The sequence below is a fragment of the Mycteria americana genome, chromosome 4, assembly GCF_035582795.1.
Source record: "Mycteria americana isolate JAX WOST 10 ecotype Jacksonville Zoo and Gardens chromosome 4, USCA_MyAme_1.0, whole genome shotgun sequence".
Lineage (NCBI taxonomy): Eukaryota > Metazoa > Chordata > Aves > Ciconiiformes > Ciconiidae > Mycteria > Mycteria americana.
In genome coordinates, this window is record NC_134368.1 from 50,212,801 (window position 1) to 50,237,533 (window position 24,733).

At 42.9% G+C, this 24,733-nt stretch overlaps 1 protein-coding gene and 1 long non-coding RNA gene across 7 annotated transcripts in view; one reads left to right on the forward strand and one right to left on the reverse strand.

Annotated features, from left to right (window-relative positions):
• Positions 1-24,733, reverse strand: part of TMEM131L (transmembrane 131 like) — an 83,598-nt gene that overhangs the window by 52,821 nt on the left and 6,044 nt on the right. For all 6 annotated transcript variants that reach the window (XM_075500429.1, XM_075500433.1, XM_075500430.1 and 3 more), the window contains exon 3: positions 22,675-22,718. In XM_075500429.1, coding sequence (XP_075356544.1) covers positions 22,675-22,718 — 44 coding nt within the window. The remainder of the gene's footprint in view (positions 1-22,674; positions 22,719-24,733) is intronic.
• On the forward strand, positions 15,856-18,593 carry LOC142409196 (uncharacterized). Its single transcript, XR_012775535.1, has 3 exons — positions 15,856-16,178; positions 17,671-17,705; positions 18,480-18,593. It is a non-coding gene; the product is annotated as an uncharacterized LOC142409196 (long non-coding RNA).

Sequence of the window (24,733 nt, forward strand, 5' to 3'; positions counted from 1 at the left end):
AAGAGACTGAGATTCACATGTATGGAAACAACCAAACCCAAATACTTTTAATAGTTCTGATTAGAGCTGATGCAAAGAAATCATTTTGACATATGAAAGTTGTTAATTAAGAGGAAATTAACACAGAAATAGAAACAGATTGCAGCAGCAGCTGAACCAAAGTCTTCTGCAGAGCTGATACAAAGCTTTGGTTTGTCACATCACCCAGTCCCTCTCTTCTCTCAACCTCCCATTTACTAAAGGCAGCAAAAGCACCAAGCAGTAGTTATGAAGGCTTAACTGCAGCTCCTGGAAGACAGACAGTAGTAGCTTTAAAAGAGGTGACAACATTGTTTGGAAATCCAAAATTAAAACTTTTCTGTACCATCAAGGCAACTCTGCCAAAAACACAAACAGGAACATTATTAAATTATGATTTTTTGTAAGCAAACTTAATTTTTTTTCCTAGAAGCAGAAAGAGTCATAAGAAAGTAAGTTTACCTTGCAGCAATACAGCTCACAGGCAAACTATATGTGCAGCACCTGGAGAAGCGCAGCTCCCCGTGGCCTCAGCCCTGCCAGCTGGGCTCTGGAGGCTTCCACGACTTCTCCTGAAGCCCCATACCTACGTAAGACTCGGGTGATAATATATGAACCAGTCTGTGGATTTATTTATTTTGTTTTTAGGAAAAAAAAACATCTAGCAGGTAAAAACAAAAATGTGAATTTTAAACACTGGAAACCTAGAAGGCAAAAAACGCTGGTATTTTTAGCACTGCCTTGTTTAGGGAAGAGGGGGAGGACTGACTCGCTGCTTCTGAATGCTTGGGGATTGGCAACCCATCGTTAGGAATTCACTTACATGCTTTACCAGAGAGCTGTGCTGCTTCTGGAAGATGGGTGGTAGTCTTTTTCTCTGAACTAGGTATATCAGGGATCAAACCCTAAACTGCGGAAAGCAGGAAAGGCCAAAACAGTGTTACTCATGAAATAATATGTATGCATGCATGCCTGCTATTTTGCATGTTTTGGCTACAGGAAAATAGGAAAGGGGAGCGAAACCAAAATAAACCAGTGAAATGGACAAGAAAACCTCTCTAAAAACAAATCCCGTGATTTATCGCCAAGGTCATGATTTAAGGGGCCAGACAGGTCTAGCAATCTTTTTCTTGCTCTCCTTCAGCAACTGAGAGCAGCCTCCTCAGCTCCTCTCCTCTAGCCCTGGTGTTTCCACTGCCATTAGTTGTCTTTCTGGGTACACTTCTCTCCTCTTGCTGCCTGTGCTCCCTCTTTCTATAAAATTCTGCAATAATGTTCATACGAACCCTTCGCAGAATAGTTACCTAAGCCAGCAGTGCTTCAGTTTTATTTATTACAAAACTACAACAAAATTGCAATGATCAAACTCACATCATCTCACAGTATAGCACTTATAAAGTTGCATTTCTCAACGGGATGTAAATGGAAGGACATAGATTAAAAAAATTGGCTTTTCTCCCTACCCTCACACCCAAACAGTCTCCTTGAAAGGAGTTAAATGCTGACCAGAATAAAAATCAGAATAAGACTCGAAGAAATCTAGCAGAGATGAGCAGTGAGGCATGAAGCGCTACAGCGAGCATCCTGGTGAAAAGCAAAGGCTTTCTTCTCCAGACGTGCCTGTGGTTTGTATTTTAGCAGCAGCAACAGCACAATAAAGCGTGTTTAACAGCAGAACGGAATTATTCCCTCCCATAAATCAGTCTTCAACTTCTGAAATAACTAAAATCTGTACTAAATTAAGAAGTTAGTTCACAATTACTTGAGTTCATTTGAAATTGTTTTCTGAAACTTCTTCTTTCGAAATCCTTCAGCCACCCAGATTTCAAGCAACAACCAATGCTCTCCAGAGACAGCCCGGGGGGACCCTGTATTTTTTAGGCATCTTGGACAGTCTGCCGGGGGGGGGGGGGGGAGGCAGAAATTTTAAAAATCGTAAGGTATATAAAACCCCTAGAAACCCCCAAGCATAGACCTGGGAGAACAATAAGTGGGTTATCAGTGAATTGGGCATGCAAATCAGGCACCCATGTGGCCTAAGCTGAACCTGCAACTACAAAAAAAAAGGAGTCTTGTTTCAGCTAGGCTGAGAAATATCTAAGTTATTTGTTTTGGATGAGTGTATGGGGCCCACTAGTTCAAAATGCACATCAAACATTTTCCTCTGAAGCATCTCTACCACTGCCAGCAAATCCCAAATATTCTGGCAAGCAGAACATCCACCTTCATTTTACTTTTTGCTTCGTATAATAATTGCCTGTTCATTTTGCAATATTTCATAAGCCGATGTCTAAGTACTTAAGACAATAACTGCTCTGAAATAAAACCTTTAGTTTGCCTTTCTTTTTTCCAAGCTTCTTTATAATTTGACTTTTTTTAAGAAGTCAGCAATCTTCTATTAAACTGTTAAAATCACAGAAACGATAAAGTTTACTCTTTTTTTTTTTTGTTCTTCCCAAAACAAATTAAAAGAGTCACTTGCCTAATACAACAAACACTTTCGGCTCCATCAGGAGCCTTGGCATTCTTAAGTTTTATCTTGAATTACCAGGTCCTGGACTTCTGGGGTTATGAGAAAATACTGCATTTCATGTCTTTTTTAAAGAATGCTTCTAGCCCATGAGTATGCCAAATAAACACACAAATCCCAAAGGCACAGAAAGCAGCTCACGCTTTTGTTTTTTTTCCTTTTTAAACCTCAAAGCTTTTTAGCCAAATTCACTTTTTTCGAGTAATTTGCTTACCTTGTAGTTGCCAAACACTCAAAAAAAAAACCCCAAAAAACCAAAACCCTTTAAACTGGCTGCATAACCCAGGTTTGTTCTTCAAAAACTAACGCTAAGATCACAAATCATTTCTGAGCTGTTAACTTTTGCCTATCTTACTTAACAAGTTTTAAGAAAGGCAGTCAAACCTGAAAGCACCCTACTTTATCCATGTAAATAAATGGCTGCTTTTTGAAGAAGGCTGCTCAACTCTCACAACTCAAAATCACTTCAAGAGGAGCTATGAGACTCCACACCTCTGAAAGACCACGCTGTTTATCCAAGCTCCTGCCCCGGAGTCTCTGAACTGAAAATGAACCACTTCCAAGTGGAGATGTGCTGCTCATCGCCTTTCTCAGACATTTTGAAAACACGAAGCCTAGAGAAAGAAAGAGCGCACGGAGAAGTACCGAGAGAAAAGGCTTCCACGGTGTCAGCACGCTGCCTTCTCCGGCTAAAAGCAAAGCACTAAGTGCAAGCCTTGCGCTGAAATACCATGACATTTAAATGGCCGTGCCCTACCCACTGTTTTCAAAGCATTTTACTGAAAGCACTCAAATTTCACAGCATGGCCCTCTGAAAGAGGGAGGATAAAAGAACCTTAAGAAAGGCGGAAGACAGACCACAAACCCACCTGCCTTGGACCTAAGGAGAGCACGCTTATGTTTATTTACTAGGCAGTAAAGTATTTAATTCTGTCCTCGCAATGGCGAAACCATGGCAGAAGATTTTAGTGGCAAGGGCTGTTTTTAAGCAGAGTCCTGTACTATCGTAATTAGGAACCTAACAAAGGAAGAGACGGATATTCCAGAAGAAACAAATACCGATTCTATCACACCTGCCTCAACTAGATTAATTCCCTAAAAACAACGATGAACTTGTTTTCTGTTCCCGCAGAGCGTCTACAGGACAACGAGCAGCCCAGAAGGAAGAGATCCAAGTGAAAACGGCCCTTGCCTTTTTAATGCATCGACTGCAATTCTGGTTTTACCAGTTAAAATAAAAATCCATCAAGCGCCCAAAATTTTACTCAGAAAATCTCCCTAGGCTGAAGAGCAAAGGGCCCATTTGTGTCAGTTCAGCAGCACCCCTCCTTCACGGGTTTCACTTTCGCAGGCTGGGGCAATGCAGCATTTCTCGGGCTCGGGGATCCGGCTCCTGCCTCGAGAGAAGGGGGAGGCAGCGACAGGAAGCACAGTGGGGCTGCAAAGCTCACAGCAATAGGAAGTTACAGGCTCGTCAAATATCATTGCACCCAACCATTTCCTTTTTCTATTTACAGCCGCAGCCAAAAATTTCCATCTTGACAGAAACCATTTTAAGTTAGAACAGTTCGGCAAAACGCATGAAAGAGCTCTGTGGTCACTGATAAGCTTGACCTGCTTAGTAATTAAGAGTGATAATCTTCCTACAGCAATTAAGAGTGATAATCTTCCTACAGGAGCTGCCTTTTGCTGCTTCTGCATTAATCCAAGCCTTTTCGTTTCTTTTTATAATGAGAGTACAGGCCTGTAGGACAGCTAAGGGACAGATTTGCATGGTAGATCTAGGCCCATAGGAAACCTTTCTACTGAACCTCTTGAGAACCAAAAATCCCCTTCCCCTTTTTTTCCCCTGAAACAGAAAAAGAGTATTAACTAAAAAGGAAACTAAGCAAATACAAGAAAACTCAGGCTTGGGACTTAAAAAAAAAATTTCTGCTTTTAATTTATTCCCTTTGGTCTGGACAATGCAGCTGATACTACCGGCCCTGCAAAGAAGCCATGGAAAAGTCAGTAAGTTCACGTTTCCTAAAGCTGCAAAATCCAAGTTCGAGACAACAGCGGAAAACATCAGCCTGGACTTTGCATTTCTTCTCTTTTGTGAGTTTCAGCCCAAATCTTTAAAAACAAAGTATAATCTCTGAGCATCACCTTTAAGCATAATAATTTACTTACAAACATCCAATACCATTCCTTGTTTAGCCAACATATGAAGACAGACAACCAAAATGGGTTCAATATGGAAAAATTGTACAAGTTATCTACACAGTACTTTAGCAGATAGCTTCCAATGCTACTACTGTGGAAAAGCAAACAGTACAATATACAGTTTAGACACGTTAGGCAGTAAATTAATTTACAGACTGCTAAGACACTGGGGAAGTCCCTCTCAAAACTTTAAATACATGCATCTCTTTCAAAATCCTTTTACCAAACATTTGAGTACACATCAAGACCAGCTTTCTCAGTGCTATGTTTCAGTTTTGTAAGGAGAAAAAACTATCACTGCTATTGATTGCCAGACTTATTAAAGACTTAATTCTCTTCTCTAACAGATGAAACTTCATACAAGACTTTCCGAAGCATGTACAAACTACCCAGAATTTAAACTACATACACTAGCTTTCTCAGATTACCTAATTTTTCATGTCATTAAACAGCATTTTTACAAGCCATATTATATGACTGCGAAAATATGATGCAAAGAAGAAATATAAAAAGAAGGAGCAAGGCTACACTCTTCTTCAAGGTACTTTAAGCACGGGGGTGCAGGGTGAAGCTGTGGTTGCCCGGTCGTCCTGCACGGAGCAGGGGAACAAAGCTGCTCTCCCACGCCCCAGGGGCCACTATCAAATCTTAAGGAGGAAAAGTTAAAGATAAGTCACTAACCAAATACCAACACCGAAAAAGTAGCTGCGGCCGCAAATCAACACCTCCATCTCACAGGAGCATCACTGTCTTGTTCTTGTTTTCCACCCCTCCCAGCTGGGGTGTTTTATATCCTCCTTAGAGTCCCTCCAGATGTTTTGGTGTCACTTGACAAAGCTTTTTGTTCTGGGGCAGTAACCTGCTGGTCTATGCCATTTTACAGATGTGATACGTAGTATTATTTATTAGACGGGACATGTATTTTCTGGAGAAAAATATGGAACTTTTTTCTTATGAAGAACCTTTTAAAATTACAATAGTGATAAAAAAATTTGAAGACTACCTATTGTTCATCCAGATTTTATTAACTGATTGCACTGTGCATTTTCATCTTCACCTATACACTTCAATAGTCCAGTCATATACACCTACTCTTAAAGTAAAAGAGTAGTTTTCTTTTCCAACTCCCCAGACAAAACTCCAGATATACATCCAAGTACATCCCCTCCTGCAGGCAGAAGAAGAACGGGGGAATCCTCCACAGCATCGGATCATTTCCACTTTCTCACCTAAAGCCAGCAGACCCCTTCAGTGGCAGGACAGCCTGCCAAATTCCCCTGGCTGCCCCTTTTGAAAAGAGCAGCTTGCTGCGCTCGCCTGTCTTGTGTCACTCGGCGCTCTGGGTCGTGGTATGCAAAATGAAAAGACAGCTCCATGATTTAGTGCTATTAATAAAAAGAAGCACTCTCACAGTGTATTTGTGACCTACTCCTAAATACTACCGTGTATTTATACTTTGTTAGATTACGTTGTTGAAGAAAACATAGATGTGAAAAAAATTCTACTAGAAAATTCAAACTAGCAAAAATTCAAAAATTTTGGCATTACCAGGATTAGTAGTTACAACACTTATTGCAGAAATTACCAGGTCCTTACAAAACATCTGGGATCTGTTGAAGCCAATGCACAGCATATGCTCCAAGCCAATTCTTCTCACGTACAAAATGCTGCAGCCTTCTGCTATTAAACAAAGCAGAACCACATGAAGCACACCCCATTTCACAGGTTTATTAACAAAATGTGTACCACCAACAAAACCTCAGGTATGTTATGGCTGGCACGTTAACCTCTAGAGCTCTGACTTCCAGCAAGGGGCACCTTGAGCCAATGAGTTAACATTTGTTTCCTTCAGCAGGATAGCTGGTGGGGGAAGGAAGAGGAGAAAAATGAGCTGAAAAAAATAGCAGGAAGTCAGCTTTTGATTATTTTGTACCAGTTAAAAAAAGTACTTGCAATCAAGTACTATATTAAGACTCTATCTCCCCTAGATTCTTGCATTTCTTCCTTTATTTCAAAGATAAGAAGCTAATCGGAGCTCACCAACTTGAAATTTTCACCTGTGAAACTAAGGGCAAAGAATCAGTAATGCTATTTTTAGTTTCTTAACAAGCCTCAAACCAGAGGTGCACTTCCACTGCAAGAAAGGACGCACTTTGCTTCTGCATGCTCCACACATTAGCCTATTTGATACGGAGTTTCTCAAGCTGCCCCTGAAACAAAAAGCTCCTTCGACAGGCCAAAGATCTCTCTGCAGCCCAAAGGCGTACTTAACCGAGCTTGGCTGTACGTCTCTCGCAGCTCCTTCCTCTGCAAGATAACAAGCAAATAAATGTCACGGTCCCGCGTGGGAACCCACCAGGACCTGTGCAAACTCCTGCTGAAGCCCAGAGGGGTAGGATTGGGACCGGCATGGAGCACTTTGCCCCTTCTTACAGGCGCGTTCGAAAGTACAGACCCACGTGTGACCTAAGTGCATGAAAGCAAGCTTGGCAAGCGCATTCAACCTCTGAACAGGCTTCGTCATGTCACTCCACAGCAGTATTTTACACTAAAAAAGGAGCAACGAGGCTTTTGAAACAGTCAGAGATCTGCCTTACAAGTGGAAGACGTGGCTTGTGGCAGGAGTATGGCAAAAAGACAGAGCGAATAAGGAAGGGCAAGGTGCTGCCCCAAACCACAGCAAGCAGCAGGTAACACACGGATTTGCAGCTACCACAAGACCACGTTTTCAACACCTCATCTTACTTTTCCACAGCCTGTAAAATTTCAGCGGATAGAGGGAAAATAAAGAAAGGTGCAAGTGTTCAAACCAAGTGTCACTGTCCCCAATCCAGTGCTCACACCCAGCAGGACCTAACCTCCGCGCCAGACCTTGCGACAAAGCCACGACAGACACAGGGCAGCTTGCAGTTCTCCAAGTCCCAAATGAGCTTCCTCGGCTTGGGAACAAAAGCGAAGGTCTTCATCTTAAAATCTGGAAGCGTACATTCTTTATGGCTGCGCACTGCCCTTCCCTCCCTGCACAGCAAACATTTCAGTAATTATTCCAAGAACAAACCATCGACCAAAACGCAGCCCACCGCTTCGATGACCAGAAAGCATTAACAATTGTATTTATTTACAAGGAGGAAAAAAAAAAAATTTCCAAGCAAGACTGAAAGCATGGGGACCAGAGCAGGGGGTGCGTGTTTGTTTTAAAGCGACTACCCGCATCTGCGGGATCAGCCACATTATCCCAGCAACACTGGGAACGCTCACAAAGGCCAGAAATGCCCTCTTTTCAAAAGGGCAGTTTAAATGCTGCAGAAACTGGGTCAGCAACAGGCCACAGAAATACCTAAGCAGGCAGCAGGCACCTCGTGGGTTGTAGGCAGCAGGCTTGCGGCAAAGGACTCCAATAAAAGACAGAACACACCAAGACAGAAATCAGACAATAGCTATTGAAGAAAGGCAGTTAATAGCAACAAAGCACATAAAGCACGGGTCAAGGAGTCGGTCAAGTACAGGCCCTTCAACTCCCTACCCTCCTCCAGTTGCCAGGAATCAAGATTTAGACACAAACCAGCAATGCACATGGCACACAGCACTAGCAGGAAGACACAAAAACTAAGCAGGCACGTTAAAGCCACAAAACAATAAGGAACCGCAAAACTTATTCTACAATATTACATGGCTGCTCACTTCCCGAGGGCAGCGCAGTGCTCCTTGTTGTTCCAGTCTCATTTCAAAAAAAAAAAAAAAAAAACCCCACACAGGAATTACATGATTTATGTTTATACATGGTTAGCAGATTCATCATCTCTGTGTTCACGTCTTTACTGTTTGTACGTTTATTGACGTGTTTATTGCAGAGACCTTAATTTTAAAATGCCAACACACAACATCAGTCGATAGGACAATGTCATTCAGCACAAAAAACATATATGTAGCCAAAAAGGTAAGAGGTGACCTACAATGTCACTGGTGAGGTCTGACTCGCTGACTGCTTTGTACCCTGTGTAATAGCTGACACTAAATGAGTGTGCAGCAGGACTGTCACACACTTCTGCCAGCCAGAATGGGGAGACTTGATTCCGTTTTGCACGGACACTTAAAATCATTTTACATAAACGAAGGTGGTGGTTACACAAGGTGCAAGCAGTTATGAATCAGTCACTCTCTCCTTTCTCTCATTTCACTTCCCTTTTGCTATTGTATACCCTTCCTTTCATCGTTAGATTACAATCTGCTGTTGTCCTTTATCAGTTTTGCCTATCACTTGAAATTAGCAAGCTTTCATTTTTCCCTTCCTACCAGTATCTTTGTTCACACTGCATTTTTTGCACCTTCCCCTCCCCCCCTTTTTTTTTCTCTCCACAATCTTTACCCATTTTTTCTCTCATTACCATACTTGCCCCCCTGCTTCTCTGGCAATTACACCCCATCCTTCCCCCACTGCCAAATTCTAGCCCAGACAGGTTCAGCATCACATCTGAGCGGTTTCCGGCACCGCGCTAGGCAAGATGTCTCACCAGCTGCCCAGCGCCTCTCTCCCCAGCCGGGCGACCATGCGTGGATGGCAGCGTCCTGTTTCGGTAGGGTTTTGCCTTAACCAACACGCTGCTCTGAGCTTCAGTAAGAGGCAGCAGGCTGAAGACGAGCTCCCTGTGCACCGAAGCAGACAGGAGGCATCGGAAGCAGCTCTCCCAGACTTGCACCGCTCACCGAGAAAGGTCTGCTGGTCCACGGGTGCCCTTTGCTTCTGCAGCAGAACGTCCTGCAGTACCCAAGGCGCAGACTGCCAGCCACAGCCTCTGCCCCAGAACACCACACACCGAGGCCAGGCAAGTCTCTGAACTTGTATGAAAACCTGAGCAGAGAGGGCAGGCCAGGCTCGTTGTGCAAGTCAGAGACGCTGGGGGTTTGAAAAAGTTACTGCAACTTCACCTGCTGCCTTGCCTTCGGCGGCAAGGGGAAGCTGCAGGCGACAGGGGAAGCAGCAGAGGCAGGAGAGCTTGGGGGGACGTGAGCACTCCCTCACCCTGGGCTCCAAAATTAGGAAACCTGTCATTCCCCCTCCCGCTGAAGGACTGGGAAAAACGGGCTGCTCCTGCGGGCGATCCAAAGCAGCTACATTAAACTCCTTGACCGTCCTCTAGTGAAACCTCTTTCTCTCTCGCTGCAGACGGAGCTGGAGGTGACCAGCCTTCCAAAAGCTCTGTCCCGAAATTACTTCACCACCACCCAGGTGCCCAGGGAGGGAGCTTCCCCACAGACGAGACCACATACCGGTGGTGGGCACGGATCCTGCCCGTCACTGAGGGCCAGCTCCAGGTCACGGGGCAGCTGAACCTTGCCTGGCTGCTGTCCTTACAGCTGCCCTCAGTAGCTCTTCCTTTGCTTTGAAACACATTTTTTATCATGATTGGTGCAATCTGACCACCGCCATACTCTCTACGTTGACCTGCTTTCAAGCAACAGATGGGCAACTCACAAATGCCATGATGGCACTGTAAGCATACGGGATACCGCACAATGCTGTAATTATGGGGCAACGATACTGCAAAATAGTCTCATGGCCTCAGTAACACTACTGGTTTTCCCACTTAGCCGCTACCTTGCTGCCACCTCCCTCTGCTCAGATGCACGGCCCCTTGGGCTCTGGCTCCTATCCGCGGGGTTCGCAGCAGCCTCTCCGGAGAGAGCTGTGCTGCGACAAGGGTCCAATGAGTCCAGAGGGGACGAAAAGAGGAGAAAACAGCACTCGGTGCAACCTTGCAGTATAGTTTGCTGCGAGACGAACGCTGCCAGGTACCCACCCAGACAGTGGACACTTAATGAGGGGAAAGAAAACCAGACCTCCTCCTCCCACATCCCGCAGCAAGTCCCACTGCCTCTCCACCCAGAGGTTTAATATCAAGACGCTGGTATAACCGTGATGCTGGGCAGTACTCGTTAATACTGAGACTATTCGTTAATCGCTACTCCGAAACGCTCAGGATTTGCGGCTAGTGTGTGGTGCAGGAGCCGACCTGCTACGGCATTACTTCAGCCAGGAGCTGGTGCCCCATGCCCAGAGGGCACCGAAACCGTGGGTGTCCAGCCCTGTGGGTGATGACAGTCACTTGCCAATAACTTCGGTAGAGTCCTGAGGTAAGCACACAAATCTTTTATATTTCAGATGCTTCTAATAATCCTTGTTAGACTGTTCTACTTTTCAAGCAGAGAGCAAACAATTTCACACAGTAATTTCTGCATTAACTCCTGCAAAGGCAATCAGATCTTTCAGGGCGACATCCAGTATCTACAACTCTGAAATTTCATGCAACGCACATCTTCATACTCTAAGCAGTGCCTCACTAGCAGCAGCCAAAAAGTGTAATTAAACTTTAAAATTACAGCTTTTATTTCCTACCAAACATAACCAACTTTTTTTAAATGAATCACTGCAATTTATCCTCAAAGAAAATAAAACTACTGTATTGTCAGAAAATTCAGTAAAATTCAACCACTTTTGCTTTTTATCCTACAGCTCTCTCAGGATTCAGCTCTGTTGTGCAACAACTGCTAACACTACAATGTACCTGAAGATGGATAAAACACCCAGCCTGTAACAGATGGAGTAATTAACAGCTTTTACATATTCCCACCAAGAAAAGCCTTGAGAACACGGTGCACTTTGCTCTGGCACAGAGCAGCGAGGAGGTCCGAGCGCCTTAAAAGACAGCACACGTGCATTTTCAATTGCTTGTGGAAACTGCACCTCTCCTCCGAGCGCACTACGGCGATGGAGTTAAAAGGCAGCACAATATACAGGAACCTCAAGACCTTGGAAACCATACAAAGGATCCTCCTCGCAAATAATACAAAAACAAGCACGCATCTGTTTTTTCTCTCTTCAGTGCTAAACACATCGCACTGAGACTGCTGGCTCAGAGTCAGAGAAGTCTCCGAGGTCCCTCTTTGTTCCAAGTGTATTCCCAATGGCAGCACAACACACTGCTCTGACAAACGCGGACTGGTGTCCTAAATGCCAGGAGATGGCATTCAAGCACATGCATGTGTATTCATATGGCCCAATATTGGTTTGATACACGACTGCTGAACCCGTTTCTGTTCTCACTGATAAGAAACAAATACCCTCAGCTGAAGGACTGCAAAGAGTTGCCTGATCCCACCAAACCCACATGCTGCCCACAGAGGAACTCTTCAGAAGTGCTCACAGCAGAAGAGCACCAGCAGGAAGCAGGATGCCAGGTGGCCTTTTTTTTTTTTTGGCTTAATTTTGATAACCAGAAATCACAGAAATAATTGAAGCAGCTTCACAGGAAAGGTCAAGACCTCAGTACACCAACAAACTTAAAAAAACGTTAAGTATTAACATTTGGATCCACTGCTTGCCAAACACCGTTAGCTCTGAAAGAAGTGTGCAGGAGCCGATGGCAGCACTTGCCGTGACTCAAAGCCGGTCTCTAGGGCTTCTGGAAATCTGAGAGTCTGTATAACAATCCTGTTTTGGACACTCCCTTAGGACCCACAAAAGCTTTTCAAGCATATACCCACCACACGGGTGACCAGGAGAAGCCCTCCAGTAAATCGGGAGGGAAAACGGCCGTAAGAACGTGGCAGCTTTCAGGGGGCACAGAGAACAACAAAGGACAGTAAAACAAGAGAGATTATTAACTTTCCACTAGAGCAGGTATCAGCATTCACACATGATTATAAAAAGCGGGGAAACTCCCACTCAGGAGATAAATACATATGTGCTACCAACAAGGCAGATAGTAGCAGAAATGAAGATACGCAGATTACAAACTGCTTGTTTACCTCTTTAGCTACTTTGTAAAGCTGAGAATGACTATTTAATTCAAAGGTAACTTTTTCTTTGAGACAGAGATGCAGAGATATGTGACAACAGAATTACACTTCAGTCTCTCAAAGAAAATAACCAGGTCCCAGAGAGAAACATTAAAGCAATGAACAGCAATTAAAAAAATTTGAAAACAATATATAATGATTTATATATGCAAAAGACATAGTGAGAATGTATGTCAGAACAATTTTGACTTAAGGTCACTTTTTCTTCTTCATATATATCATTCAGGTTTCTGAAAGTCTTCCCAGGCATTTTGAAATGTGTCAAATTATCATCCTATTGATATACAAGCGTCTCCAAAGGCCAGACCAGTTTCAAATCTTAGGACTGCAAAGGTCTTTTCTTACGCAAGCTCAGCTACATTACTGCAAGTGTCACCATCCCATCATCTGAAAGAACAGCTTCTAGGCTTAAAAAAAAAAAAAGTGAGTTGTTTTCTGCATTTCTCATGTTTCCTTAAGGAGCATGCTGTTGTGAACAAACATTTTAACAAAACTTCTTCTTGCCCAGAAAGCCCAGCTTCTAATGAAACACAACAAAGCCATGAACCAGAGACAACGCAGCTCGTGCTTACAACAGCACTGAACATGATACGCTGTCTTAACTTTCTCCTTGTTACTTCCAAGTCCTTACAGCATCTTCATGTGTCTTCACGACGTTTTGAAGTAGAAGTTGGCTTTTATCAGGCAGTAGAAAAAGGCATTATTTTGCACTTCAAATTTCTTCATTATGACATCTGTGGAGTTCTGATATGCAGGTGGGTGAGATGGTAAACACTGACTGCAGCTCACTAGGTACTGCAACAGTACCTTGAAGCAGACAAGAGGCTATCAGAAGACAAGAACTTCACCAAAAACAAGACCTGAGGGGCTACTTCTCACCCTCCTCTTGGAAAACATTTTCCCTTCTCTCTCCTTTTCCTCGTAATTCTGAGCAAAAAAACCTTATTCACAGAGATTGTTTTCGATTGATGAATTGCTGTGTTTAAAATTTATATAAAGCCCAGTTGTTCTACAGAAAGAAAGGTCTGGTTCGTACACACACACAAAAAATATCCTGAGTTGTCCTTGCCTAATTATATTTCCATTGCGTTTTCTAAAAGTTACCAAGACAAAAAAAAAAAATGCAGCTTTATTTGTACACCACTTTGGGGGCAGGAGGTGGAGAGGAAGATAAGGTGACTATTAACACAGCCAGCTTTGCCCTCTATCTTCCTTATCTCAGGTGGCAGCCTGGACGTAACACAGAATGGCGGACCCCTGAGAGGACAAGCAGACACCCAAGTTATTCATACTGGCCACGTGTTTCTCCTAGGTGATTAGCATATTTGATTAAAGCAAACTCTTCTACAAATATAAAGCCAATATTTGCAGTGAATACTCAGAACTCTGCAAAAGAGTTAACACGCACTGTTGTCACATGCAAGTGTAATATCCGATATACTTTTCCCTCCCCCTGAAGTGGACAGGACTATTTCGTCCTGATGAAGAGGTGAGTTGGTCATTCTGCAATAACCACCACAAAGAAAAAGTCTCTTCCCAAAGCAGCTACCGAAGAATGTGGATAAAAGTGATGTTTAAGACAATGTAACTAAGACTTTTTTTTAAAAATTAGGCTTGAATTTACAACCAAGACTGAACTGAAAGTGGTACAGAAGACCTACTTGCTTTGTTTTCCTGTCCATGTTTTAACTCATGTTACTATGGCAAATGCCAAAATTACTGAAAAGGCTCCTTCACCTACTTGCCTACAAGTCATGCACTCAGAGCCACTGCCAGGGCAGGAGCGCAGCTTTCCCAGAGCACGTTTCCTAGCCAAATAAAAATAGGTGAGGCGTTATAAGCTAGGTTTGTGCTACCTTTGAGTCTTTAGGAAGATGAGAGGCGGGTAACAGCATTGCCTGTAACACTTTATTACACCGCATCAGATAGATTTCAGGTAACTTTATACTCAGCTTAGAAAAATCAAGCCAGCGTGCTGGGGGTGATGATTCAGAAATGGACTGTTTGCAAATTCCTGGAAGTGAGCTAGCAGTTTTGTTTTTTTCTATTTTGTCACAATTTGCCAATCTACAACAGCAGAAAAACTATGAAGCTAAATGCTTATAGGGTGTTAATTTTGACATTGGTCTATTATTCCAGATGTCTATCGTTTAACTGCATAATGGTAAAATTAAAATTACTGCAAATTAAGCCCTCTTAAGGGCAACTAAGAAGCAGCTATTAGGGAAGTAAAAAAATTATTAGTAATAAATTTATAGATATAAAGCTAAATCTTGTGGCCCACTGCCCACAAATCAGAAGGATTAGCCTGAGATTAACAGACATCTGAAATTCATTATTAGTGTATTAAAATGTAAAAGTAGAAGCAAAACAAGAGAGTTCCTATTCTGAACTATATTATATTACAGAAGCAGCATGTATGGACTAAGGGGACACTAAGTTTACAATTATTAGGACAAGGACAAATATGCCACAGCAGCTGTTTGCTTTTGCTTCTCTCTCCTTTTTTTTTTTCTCTTCTCTAAACATACAAAACGTGTCCTAACCTGCCTTGTTTTGAAAAAGGGGATGTTAAGTTTAACAAGAAAAATGCCATGTTCCAGAGCAGACTTGCAGAGTGCTGGCAGCATGCGGCTGCTTGCAATTAAGAGCTGACCCTCCCCACCTGTTTGCTGAATGACTATACCAACAACCTGTGCCACCACGAGGTCTGTCTCTGCTCCTGCGCAGCTTTGCAGCCAGTACTGAAACAAACACTGAACGGGAAGTAAGACACCATATGCCCTTGTCCCACCTGCTCAGATCAGCATTGTCCTAACCCTGAAGATGGTGCATTCTGGGTGGACTCTGTCCCAAAGCATAGGCTACAGGGGTTTACCAAGAGCCTGAAAAAAATTTAAACCGTGCACAACAAATGATGTACATGTGTGTGCACTTGCCTTCAACTTTCCATACAGTGGCAGGCTGTGTGATTCGCCACACCATCCACCCGAAACCCATCAACTGCCTCCAGTGCTATCCATCACACCGATACAAATGCTTTACCCTCCCTCCTACCCGACAACCAGATCTCATAAGGCATTACTCCCAGCATACGACAAGATGCTCTCCCTCTCAGCCCCACACTTTTGGGGACTAACCTGCTCACCTGTCTCACCAACAGTGAGCAGAGCAGCAGATTCGGCCGGGCTCCTCCCCAGCTCCTCCTGCACTGCAGTAGATAAGGGAGCAGAGAGTCAGCCTCGGCACGAGTACCACCACGCAAGCAGGCCAAAAGGCAGGTGGAAGAGGAGAGGGGACAGAAGGACCGAGGAAAGAGCAGGAAGACACCACAAGGTCTGGACCAGAGCCGCACCGAGACACGGGCAGGCCTCCCTGGGAGCAGCTTGGGAGTGCAACCGAGATGCTGTCCTGCAGGCGAGCCGCGCTGCCGCACACCGCTCCGGGGTCGGGTCCGGCACCCATCCAGCACAGCGGGAGGAAGAGACCGAGGCAGCACTTTCATGCACATTTTCAGCTGATGCTCTCACAGAAAGCAACAGGGAAATCGATCAGAGAATGATGACAAGTAAATGTTAACCTGGCAAAAATAAAATAAAGAAGTGCTTTTAATCCAGAGGAGTTTTCTGATACAACTTGTAGGACTGCGCAAGGCAGGGGACAGCACCGGGGCAATGGAGGGGGCAAGACAGCCTCTTCCTCTTGCAGTACAGAAACTACAACCGTTTCGGGCACGGCCCAGACAGAAACTAAAAAGGAAGAAAGAGATGCCATAAAAAGGTACACAAGAGATCTGCAGAAGAGACAGAAAGCTCAGAAAGTGGGAAAAGAAAGTGAAGAAATTAACAGAAGAAAAGAAAGATACAGGACACCCAAATGTAAAGCACAGTTTATTTGTCCATTTAAAACAGCTCATTACATGTGAGAAAGTTTACTCCAGTAGCATATATCCACAAAACCAGCTTCTTCACATACACTAATCCCTGTGCAAACAAAGCCTCCCAGTCCCAGCTGGGAGGAGACTGTCACTGCCTGCTATTTTTACCAGTATAGAAACTGGGGTAAAGACAGCCTGTGTGGCTTTTCAAGGCAGCATGAGCCATATGAAAGCACAAGTGCCAATTCTCAATTACCACACCAAGACTGCCTTCATTTCCCAAAGTCAAATTGTCACTTGTAGATGAGGAAGTCCATTTTAGGTCAGCGTACAAGCTGACATACAGATCAAACAGTCACTGATCTGACCACGGGCACCTTCCAGCCCAAGAGGGCTCACAACTGCACGGGAAATACATACATACCCGCAGGGTTTTTTCAATGCAAGCAGACAAGATTTTGATGATGAGTCGACTGCAACAGGGTATCAAAGAATAATTAAATCTGGCCACGCATCACCTTTAAAATATTTCAGTTAAGGTCAATTAGGACCTGCGCTGAGGATAGGAGTTTGACAGCTCTTTGCCAAATGCAGCAGGACTGTCTTGTTTGCCGTTAACTCCAGATCCTAGAAAGCAATCGCGTTAGCTCCTCAGTCTGGTGTGAAACACAGTACAGCTGTGCTGCTCTCAGTTCAGAAACGTCTGAAAGCAACTTAGAAACAAATAAATAAATGGATAGCTGACTCATTTGCTAGCACACAGCACTGGCATGCAACATCCCAGGAAAAAAACAGGACAAAACAGGTTTTTTACTCCCTGTATCAGCAGACAAGCAACACAACTTTGCAAAGTACCAGTATTTTGGAAGAAGCAATGCACATGAGGGCACAGCTGTCCCTAACAGCATTTAATACAAAGTTCAGCAAGGCAAAGTTCATCAGTGAATGAATTACAACACATAAAACAGATAAAAGATTAAAGCAGCAAGAGTTCAGCCTGCCACCCTGGCTGTGCCTGGCAGAAGTGTAAGGAAGGAGAGGAAGAGTAACACTAACAGTTCCTTCCAAAACAATCTGTTTCTTTATCTACGAGAGATCCCCCAACTTTGTTGACCTTCTAGCAATTTTCTTCAGTAAGCTTTTTTTTATTCTAGCTTCACATTATCCTCTGTGATCCCTACAGGTGCTTCCTTAGGGATTTTCACCCAAGCATAACAGGTAGGTCCACTCCTTTACTTCTAAGGATTATATAAATCTCATTTCTTTAGGCATCTAGTAAAACTTAAAATTAGTAGTCCCTTGGTGATTTGGCGAAATTGTAAGTAGGATACAACAGCAGGGACTTATCAATTAATAACAGAAGTTAACCAATATTGAAGCAGGTTTTGGTGCAACCCAGTAAAAACACCCATTCTGTGCATACTGTAGAAATGTGTTACTTTATGCAAGTGCATTAATGGTGACTAAAAAGCTTTTTCCCAAGAAATGCAGCTTTTTTCTTTTTTAATACATACGTATTTCTGCCTCTTCGGTAAAAAAATTTTTAAAACTATTAAAAACTTAATAAAAGCAACTTTTGCTATTACAAGTTAGGATCAAGCTTATATCCTAGGAAAAGTCTTCCATGTAATTTTTCAAATACTTTCAGGGAGTAAGTTTAATGACAATCTAAATGATTAGTGGTACTCGATACAAGCTTAGGTTGAAAATATTGTTTTAGGATGGTTCCTTTCAAACAGGTTAAGCACTCACTGACACTCTCAAAATGACTTTTCAGCTTTTCATTTTGAAACACTTTCTCAATGGATACTCAGTTTGACTTTATTAAAAATGTTTAAAAAGTAAACACAATATAAAACAATGTTTTTTTAATATTCGGACATTTCTTCTGGCACAAAATCAATTTTTATTCTTTTCAGTAAGAAAAAGCAGAAGGGAAAAAAAATCCAATTGATCCTAACCTATTTTTCAATCTTTCTTTTCCTGGCTTAGCCACCACCCAAGCTAGTTATCTGGTACACAGGCATACCACCAGTCCCATGCCACTGCTTTCCAAGAACTGGACTGTCAGAAATTATAGCACTAAGACGACAGGCTTTTTTGAAGGATGAGTCACCTCTGAAGTATCTTAACAGCCCATCCACAGCACCAGACTCTTTTCGAGGCAGTGCCTCTTCACTGAAGATGAGATGAAGTTGTGGCCAGTGAGAAATTGCCATACACAACCTCGCAACGTGAAGCAGGCTCATTCTCCCCAGCCACTCCGTATTTTTCCTGAAGCAAATGTTAGAACTACGTCTCTTAAGCATCCACTAAACCCCCGAGTAATTTTGCAGTCCATGCACCTTAACTGCTTTGTTGTCTCTCAGGCAATTAGTAAGCTACTCCCTTGCTACCTTTACCTTCCAATTTCTCTTCCACCTCTGGAGCACTATTTCACAGACACAGCAAAAATCACAGGATTAGGAGGAATCCCACTTGGCAATCAGGAGAGGTCAAAGTGCCAGGCACCAGCGGTCACCCTTGGGGCTGGGGCTGCACTATCACCCCAGCAGGAACCCCCCCGGGAGCTGATACCATCTACTGCCCCAAGCAGCTCCAGTCCATGGGGTCAAATGCTCTCCCAGTGATCAAAGGCAAAGGTTCAACAGAAATGCTTGACTGAGCTAACCAGATCACACTTCTAATTCCCTAGCATTTGATACCTATCTACTCAAAGCAAAATCTGCCCTAACTGTCACAGGTAAAGGCTGGAAAATGTCCTCTTAGTTGCTAACTACATACCATGTTGCTAACTACATACTCCTAGTATTGTATGGCTTTCCTTCCTCGTGGACTACTAACACACATCACATATTAAGAGTACCTGCTCCACATCTTGAGTACAACAGTTTATTGTGGTGCAAATGTTCTTTAATCTGTCAGCTGGGAAACTGGATCCTCAAAGGCCTTTCTCCAGAAGCTGTCAAAACCAAGGACTAAGAATGCCATACATGTGAAAATTTATATTTTCTTTTGGGAGTCCAATGTCTACTTCCTTGACGTGGAAAGCTAAAAATTTTGATAGCATCATTTGTGCACATCACCTAACAGTGTTGTCCCTTCATCTGTGCCAGACTTCTGCGTTTGACTTATTCTGCTGCTTTAGCAAAAGCATAGTAAAAAAGGCAAGCGCCTAAATCTTCAAAATTTGCTACTTCCAGCTGTGGCAAGTGAACAGTCAACAGCATGAAGGAAAAAAAAAAACATCCAAAAAACTTTCTATCAACACCTGCCATTGACTGTCTTCTAACAAAACTTCCTGAACCAAAGCTGTTCTGGAAGGCATCTTTTACTGCTGACTTCAAATGTAAGAAACAGTTTTTTAAGGAGAATTGAAGCTTTTTTAATAGGCTAGTCCAAATACATGTGGCTTTAATTCTGTCAAACACTGTGGCCTGAAGCAGTACATCCAGCAACTCAAGTATCTACTGTCCAGCATTTCTTCTTTCAGAGTCTGATCCAGAGAGACACAAAACAGCGGGAAGCAACCTGTGGTAGCATCCATGCAATCAGAAAGGCAGGAATCACAGGCTGGAAATTAAGGAGTTAGTAATTACCTTTTTCTCACTTAGGGCAGCTGCAAACCCACAGACCTCCAAATCAACCATTTCTCATTCACTTCCAAAACAGTCCTTTACAAAAATTGCTATTTTGACAGTATCTTTTTACCTCCATGCAAACTTCTGTATTTGTTAAAGCTAAACCTAAGGCAGAAATAACGAGACTACATCTATCCCCCTTGTGCACTTGCCACAAAAACAACAGCAAACCAAGAAGCCCACTCCAAATGGAAGATCCTGTGATGCACATGCACAGGAAGTCAGTTAACAGACTGTTAACACGTTGGGTTTTTTTTTGTTTTGGGGGTTTTTTTGGTTGTTGTTTTTTTTTAAAGTAGGTTTGCAAGCTCCCAAGAGAGCCCATTAACCTAGAACTAAAAACTGAATAAAACCATGTTTTGGGAAGAGATCTTCTCCTTTATGCCCCAAGATGCTGAACTCTACTTTCTTCAGCTCTGGGGAAAATTTTGAATTCTCTATCTCCATTAACTTCTGTTCATACCACTACTTTAAGGTGCTTTGCTTCTAGGGGCTTCACATCAAATTTCAGTAGCTTTAGCTGATTTCCCGAGGGCACGCTGGCAGACAATGAGATGGAGATGCTGCAAGCTCTCAGGTTTTGCTGCTACAGGGAAAGGAAATCCCCATGATTTCACCATATAGTAATATAAACCAAGGGAATGAAAGGTAATCTGGAAAGAAACTAATAAATTCTAGCCTTTCTAACGTACCTTTGCTAGGTCTTCTTCATAAAGTCTACACTATAACATTCCTTCAGTGTACAGAGCACACACAGGTAGGTGTTTACATACAGCAGCAAACCAAAACAGTTTAAAAGATGCACACAAACCAGTGTCTGTTTAGGCAAGTTTCCTGAAGCATTTCAGTATGACAATAGAAGGGTGTTTCCATCCATGCAAGTGAACCTTGTAAACTTTACTTTCAGAAAACAACTTCATTTTTGGAAGTCAGTAGTTACTAGAAAAATCTTTAAGCACCTGAATGACAAAAAAAAGTAGTCAAATTGCTTTTTCCTATGTCCTACCTAAGTCTCATGAACTATTTATCTTTCAATTATATTTTTATTACTGCCATAGTAGCCAGTTACTCCATCCACCTCCAGAGAAAAATAGGCAGGTGGAGATTTTTTTTCCCCCTAAACTACATCTCTCTGCCTACTAACAAAAATCTCAGAAACCACCTTAAGCACAGCATTTCAGACTGCTGTCTTCTGACTACTTCTCAATAGAGAGAGTATGCTTAGGCATGCAGTGAAAATTTTGCATCAAAGCCATAGTAGTCCCCAGCTGAAAATCAGAAAGTTCTGTATTTGTGCAGGGAAAATGCCAGCTTTCCACAGTTCACCCCTCTTTTCGCAAGGGGAGGAGTGAAAAAAAATAATCCCCTATGCAGGTAGGAATTGGGGGACACAGGTAAGCACAAGCCATCAGCATCAGCTGTCAGAGGCAGCAGTAATTCTCCCATCCTGTTTCTATACCATCTTTCTCATTCCCACAGAGATGAGGCACAGGAGCCGTAATGTGACGCTGTTCGGACATTAGGAGCCCTAATGTTCGGACATGAAGGCTCCCGATGGGGCAGAAAGAGGGGGAAGAGCCGCGCAAAGAAGTGTTGCGGTGCAGGACAGACCCATCGTAACCATCCCCTTGCCGTCCCCAGGCTTAGCCTTTCTGCCAGCTCCCAGCAAGGCTTGTGTTTTATCAGATCTATTTGCTCTCAAACCCAAGCTAAGGGCAAAGACAGGTGATAAATGCGAAAAGCATTTCTGGCTAACTGCAGCCGTCAGAGCACAGTGGTGTTACACGTGTTTATTTTAAGTCTTGTGATCTTTCTGGCTGGCATGGCACTGAAAGCTGTACCCACATTAACACACACCAAAGGAAGGAAGTGTTTCACTCCTAGATGTCCAAGCACTTTAATCTGGACACTTGGAGGAAACAAAATGTGTATTTAAAAAATAATCTGTGATGCTATTTACCCAACCCTTCAAAACAGAGGAGGCCTGATACTAACAGAAACAGCAGAGTTGAGGCTAAAGTTCTTAAGAGCTTTATTATTTATCCAATTTCAAGAAATAATGCAGGATATTTATTGTTCTACAGCAACATATTAATAAGCCTTTGGCTTTAAATCTTCTTTACCTCCCTCCCCACCTTGGTACACATTAACACTCCAAGACTACTTACGTTTGCAAATTTTGGAACAGAAAATTGTCCTCTTGTTTAAAGAAATTAATTACAAAATATACAATAAAGCAGAATTAATAAACAGAATTTTTTGTGTAAAAGCAACGAAAAGCAAATGCAGCTTAGAAATAGAATAAGGAGAAAGAGATACAAGAGGGCATTTCAGTCTTGCATACGCTGCGCACTCTTTTCTGGTTTTGCTAACAAATTGATATTAACATTAGTTGAGAAAGTCGTAAGCCACAACTAAGGAAAATCTACTTAATATGCAGCAGAAAAAATAATTTTTAGTAGTCTGCCCAATTACACTTCAGTATTTACTAAACCAAAACCCAAACCAAGCTTCAATACACTTGTTTTCTTTTGAGTTTTGCTTACCTTTGTTCTTGTGGATGCTCTTCCACATCCTCCTCCGAATCAGCCTGACAAACAGAGAAAATACTATGTAAGAATCTCAGAATTGCAACAGGGTGCGCGGGACATACATACCATTTTTAACTCCTCCGAAGATGGACTCTCACGCGACTTGCTTGCAAAAAAACCTCAGAAATCCTACAGCAATTCCTTTATGATTCAACTACGGTGGATGCTGGCCATCCCATTTGAGGTTTCAGCTCATTTTGCCAAGACAAATGGTGACTTAACATGGCTTACCAAATGTTGATTGAACAGACTCATTTTCCATTTATATAAAAGCATCTATACAAAATTCTACTCACACATACAATTTCAATCTAAAACCATCAATTGTCCTCAAACTACAGGAAGACTATTTCCTCCACCTTCAAATTATCTGCCCCGTCAGTAAATTTCATTAGCCGCTACCTGAGAAAACAGGATGCAGAATGCCTTGAAATTCAGATCACGTGGTAACGCCAGAAGCAAAGGCAAGGTACCACGTTCCAATGGGGATGGCGAGATCCCAAACCCAGATTTAGCAGCACGTACAGAAATCGGAGAGAGTAGAAGCTTTAAATACAACAGCTTAGCTCAGTTGCTGGACTAAGGTAATTTTCGAGACATGCAGTTAACAAACTGTGCCAGCTTGCAGTGCACAACTAACCGCTTTGAGCTGTCTACAGAAATGAACTCAAGCATCGGTTCAATGAGCTCCCTGCAGGAAATCCATTTAAAACAAGCAGGTAGCAGCTCTGAACTGGCCGAGATCTCCAGGAAAGCTTTACCTACAACTCAAAATGGAGCATGGTACAGGCACCCAACCTGCGCTGATGAAACTAGGGACAACTTTAGGGACATTAACATTTTTCACGAAGAGGTCACAGTTATCCTGCCAGTAACAGCTGGTAAGTTTTCCCAGCTACTGCTTCTGCAGGTGATGGTTCCACAAGACACAAGCTACAGACCTTAGCAATGAAAAGGTAGAAAAAAAAAAAACCCAAACCTTTTAAAATTAAGAGAGTGCACCTTCCACCACCCCTCCTACATGTTTCCCATGTAAGTGCATCATGGAACAGGCCTCAAGTCACCATCTTTGACTCTGGCCACTATTTTCACTACATACTGGAAAAAAAAAAAATCACCTGCACAAACACTGAACATCTTTCTACAGGCTTCAGACACTTAAGCAGAGCAGGTGGCCCTACTCATCCACTGAACAGGACAGACAGCAGGATTTCTGAAGACCTGAGCCTCATGAAGGGGGAAAAAATGACAGCCACAGTAAAGCAGCAAATATGGTTAATGTTATTATTAATAATTAACATTATTATGGCTAAAATAACGATGTTATGGCTAATATTATTACAGATCTTGCCAAAAGCTACCAGATGCATCTAACCTTCAATCTTTTGCCACAAGCAGCTCATCCAACAGAAGCAGCACAGCCTTCACCATAGCATAACCAAATCTGTAACAAAACTGACAGGGAAGCGCAAGTTAATTTGAGGAGTTGATGATCTTTCTGTACGCCTGCCCTTGAAGGGAGGTTGGAGACACCATGGTAATTGTCCAGGATCTACAGCACATCACAAAGCTCTTCAGCACAGACCTACCTACCTAGAAGTCCTAGCACCTGGCCCTCACGAAGACCTGGCCATCTCCTCTAACGACTGAGCTAAGCCTTGCTGTTAGACTCTACCAGTACGGCACAATACAAACCCATCATCTGTTTTCCAGCTTCTCCAAGCTTCTCTTGTACTTCTGGGACCTCAGTACAATACCAAGCAGAATTAGAGGACTCCTCATCCACGTCCTCCAGAAACAGCTTCTCTGCCACAACAGGCTGGCAAGCTATCCTCATTTTAAATGGCTTAACTCCTCCTTTAAATGGCTTAACATCTGCCAGGCATCAGAACCCTGGGACTGTGTCATTACACACTGCTCACCCTTAACACTAGCTATCTTACCACTTCTCCTCTACACTTTTTCTCAAGCAACAATGAAGAAAACCTTCCCAGGCTACAGCACAGCCACAGCA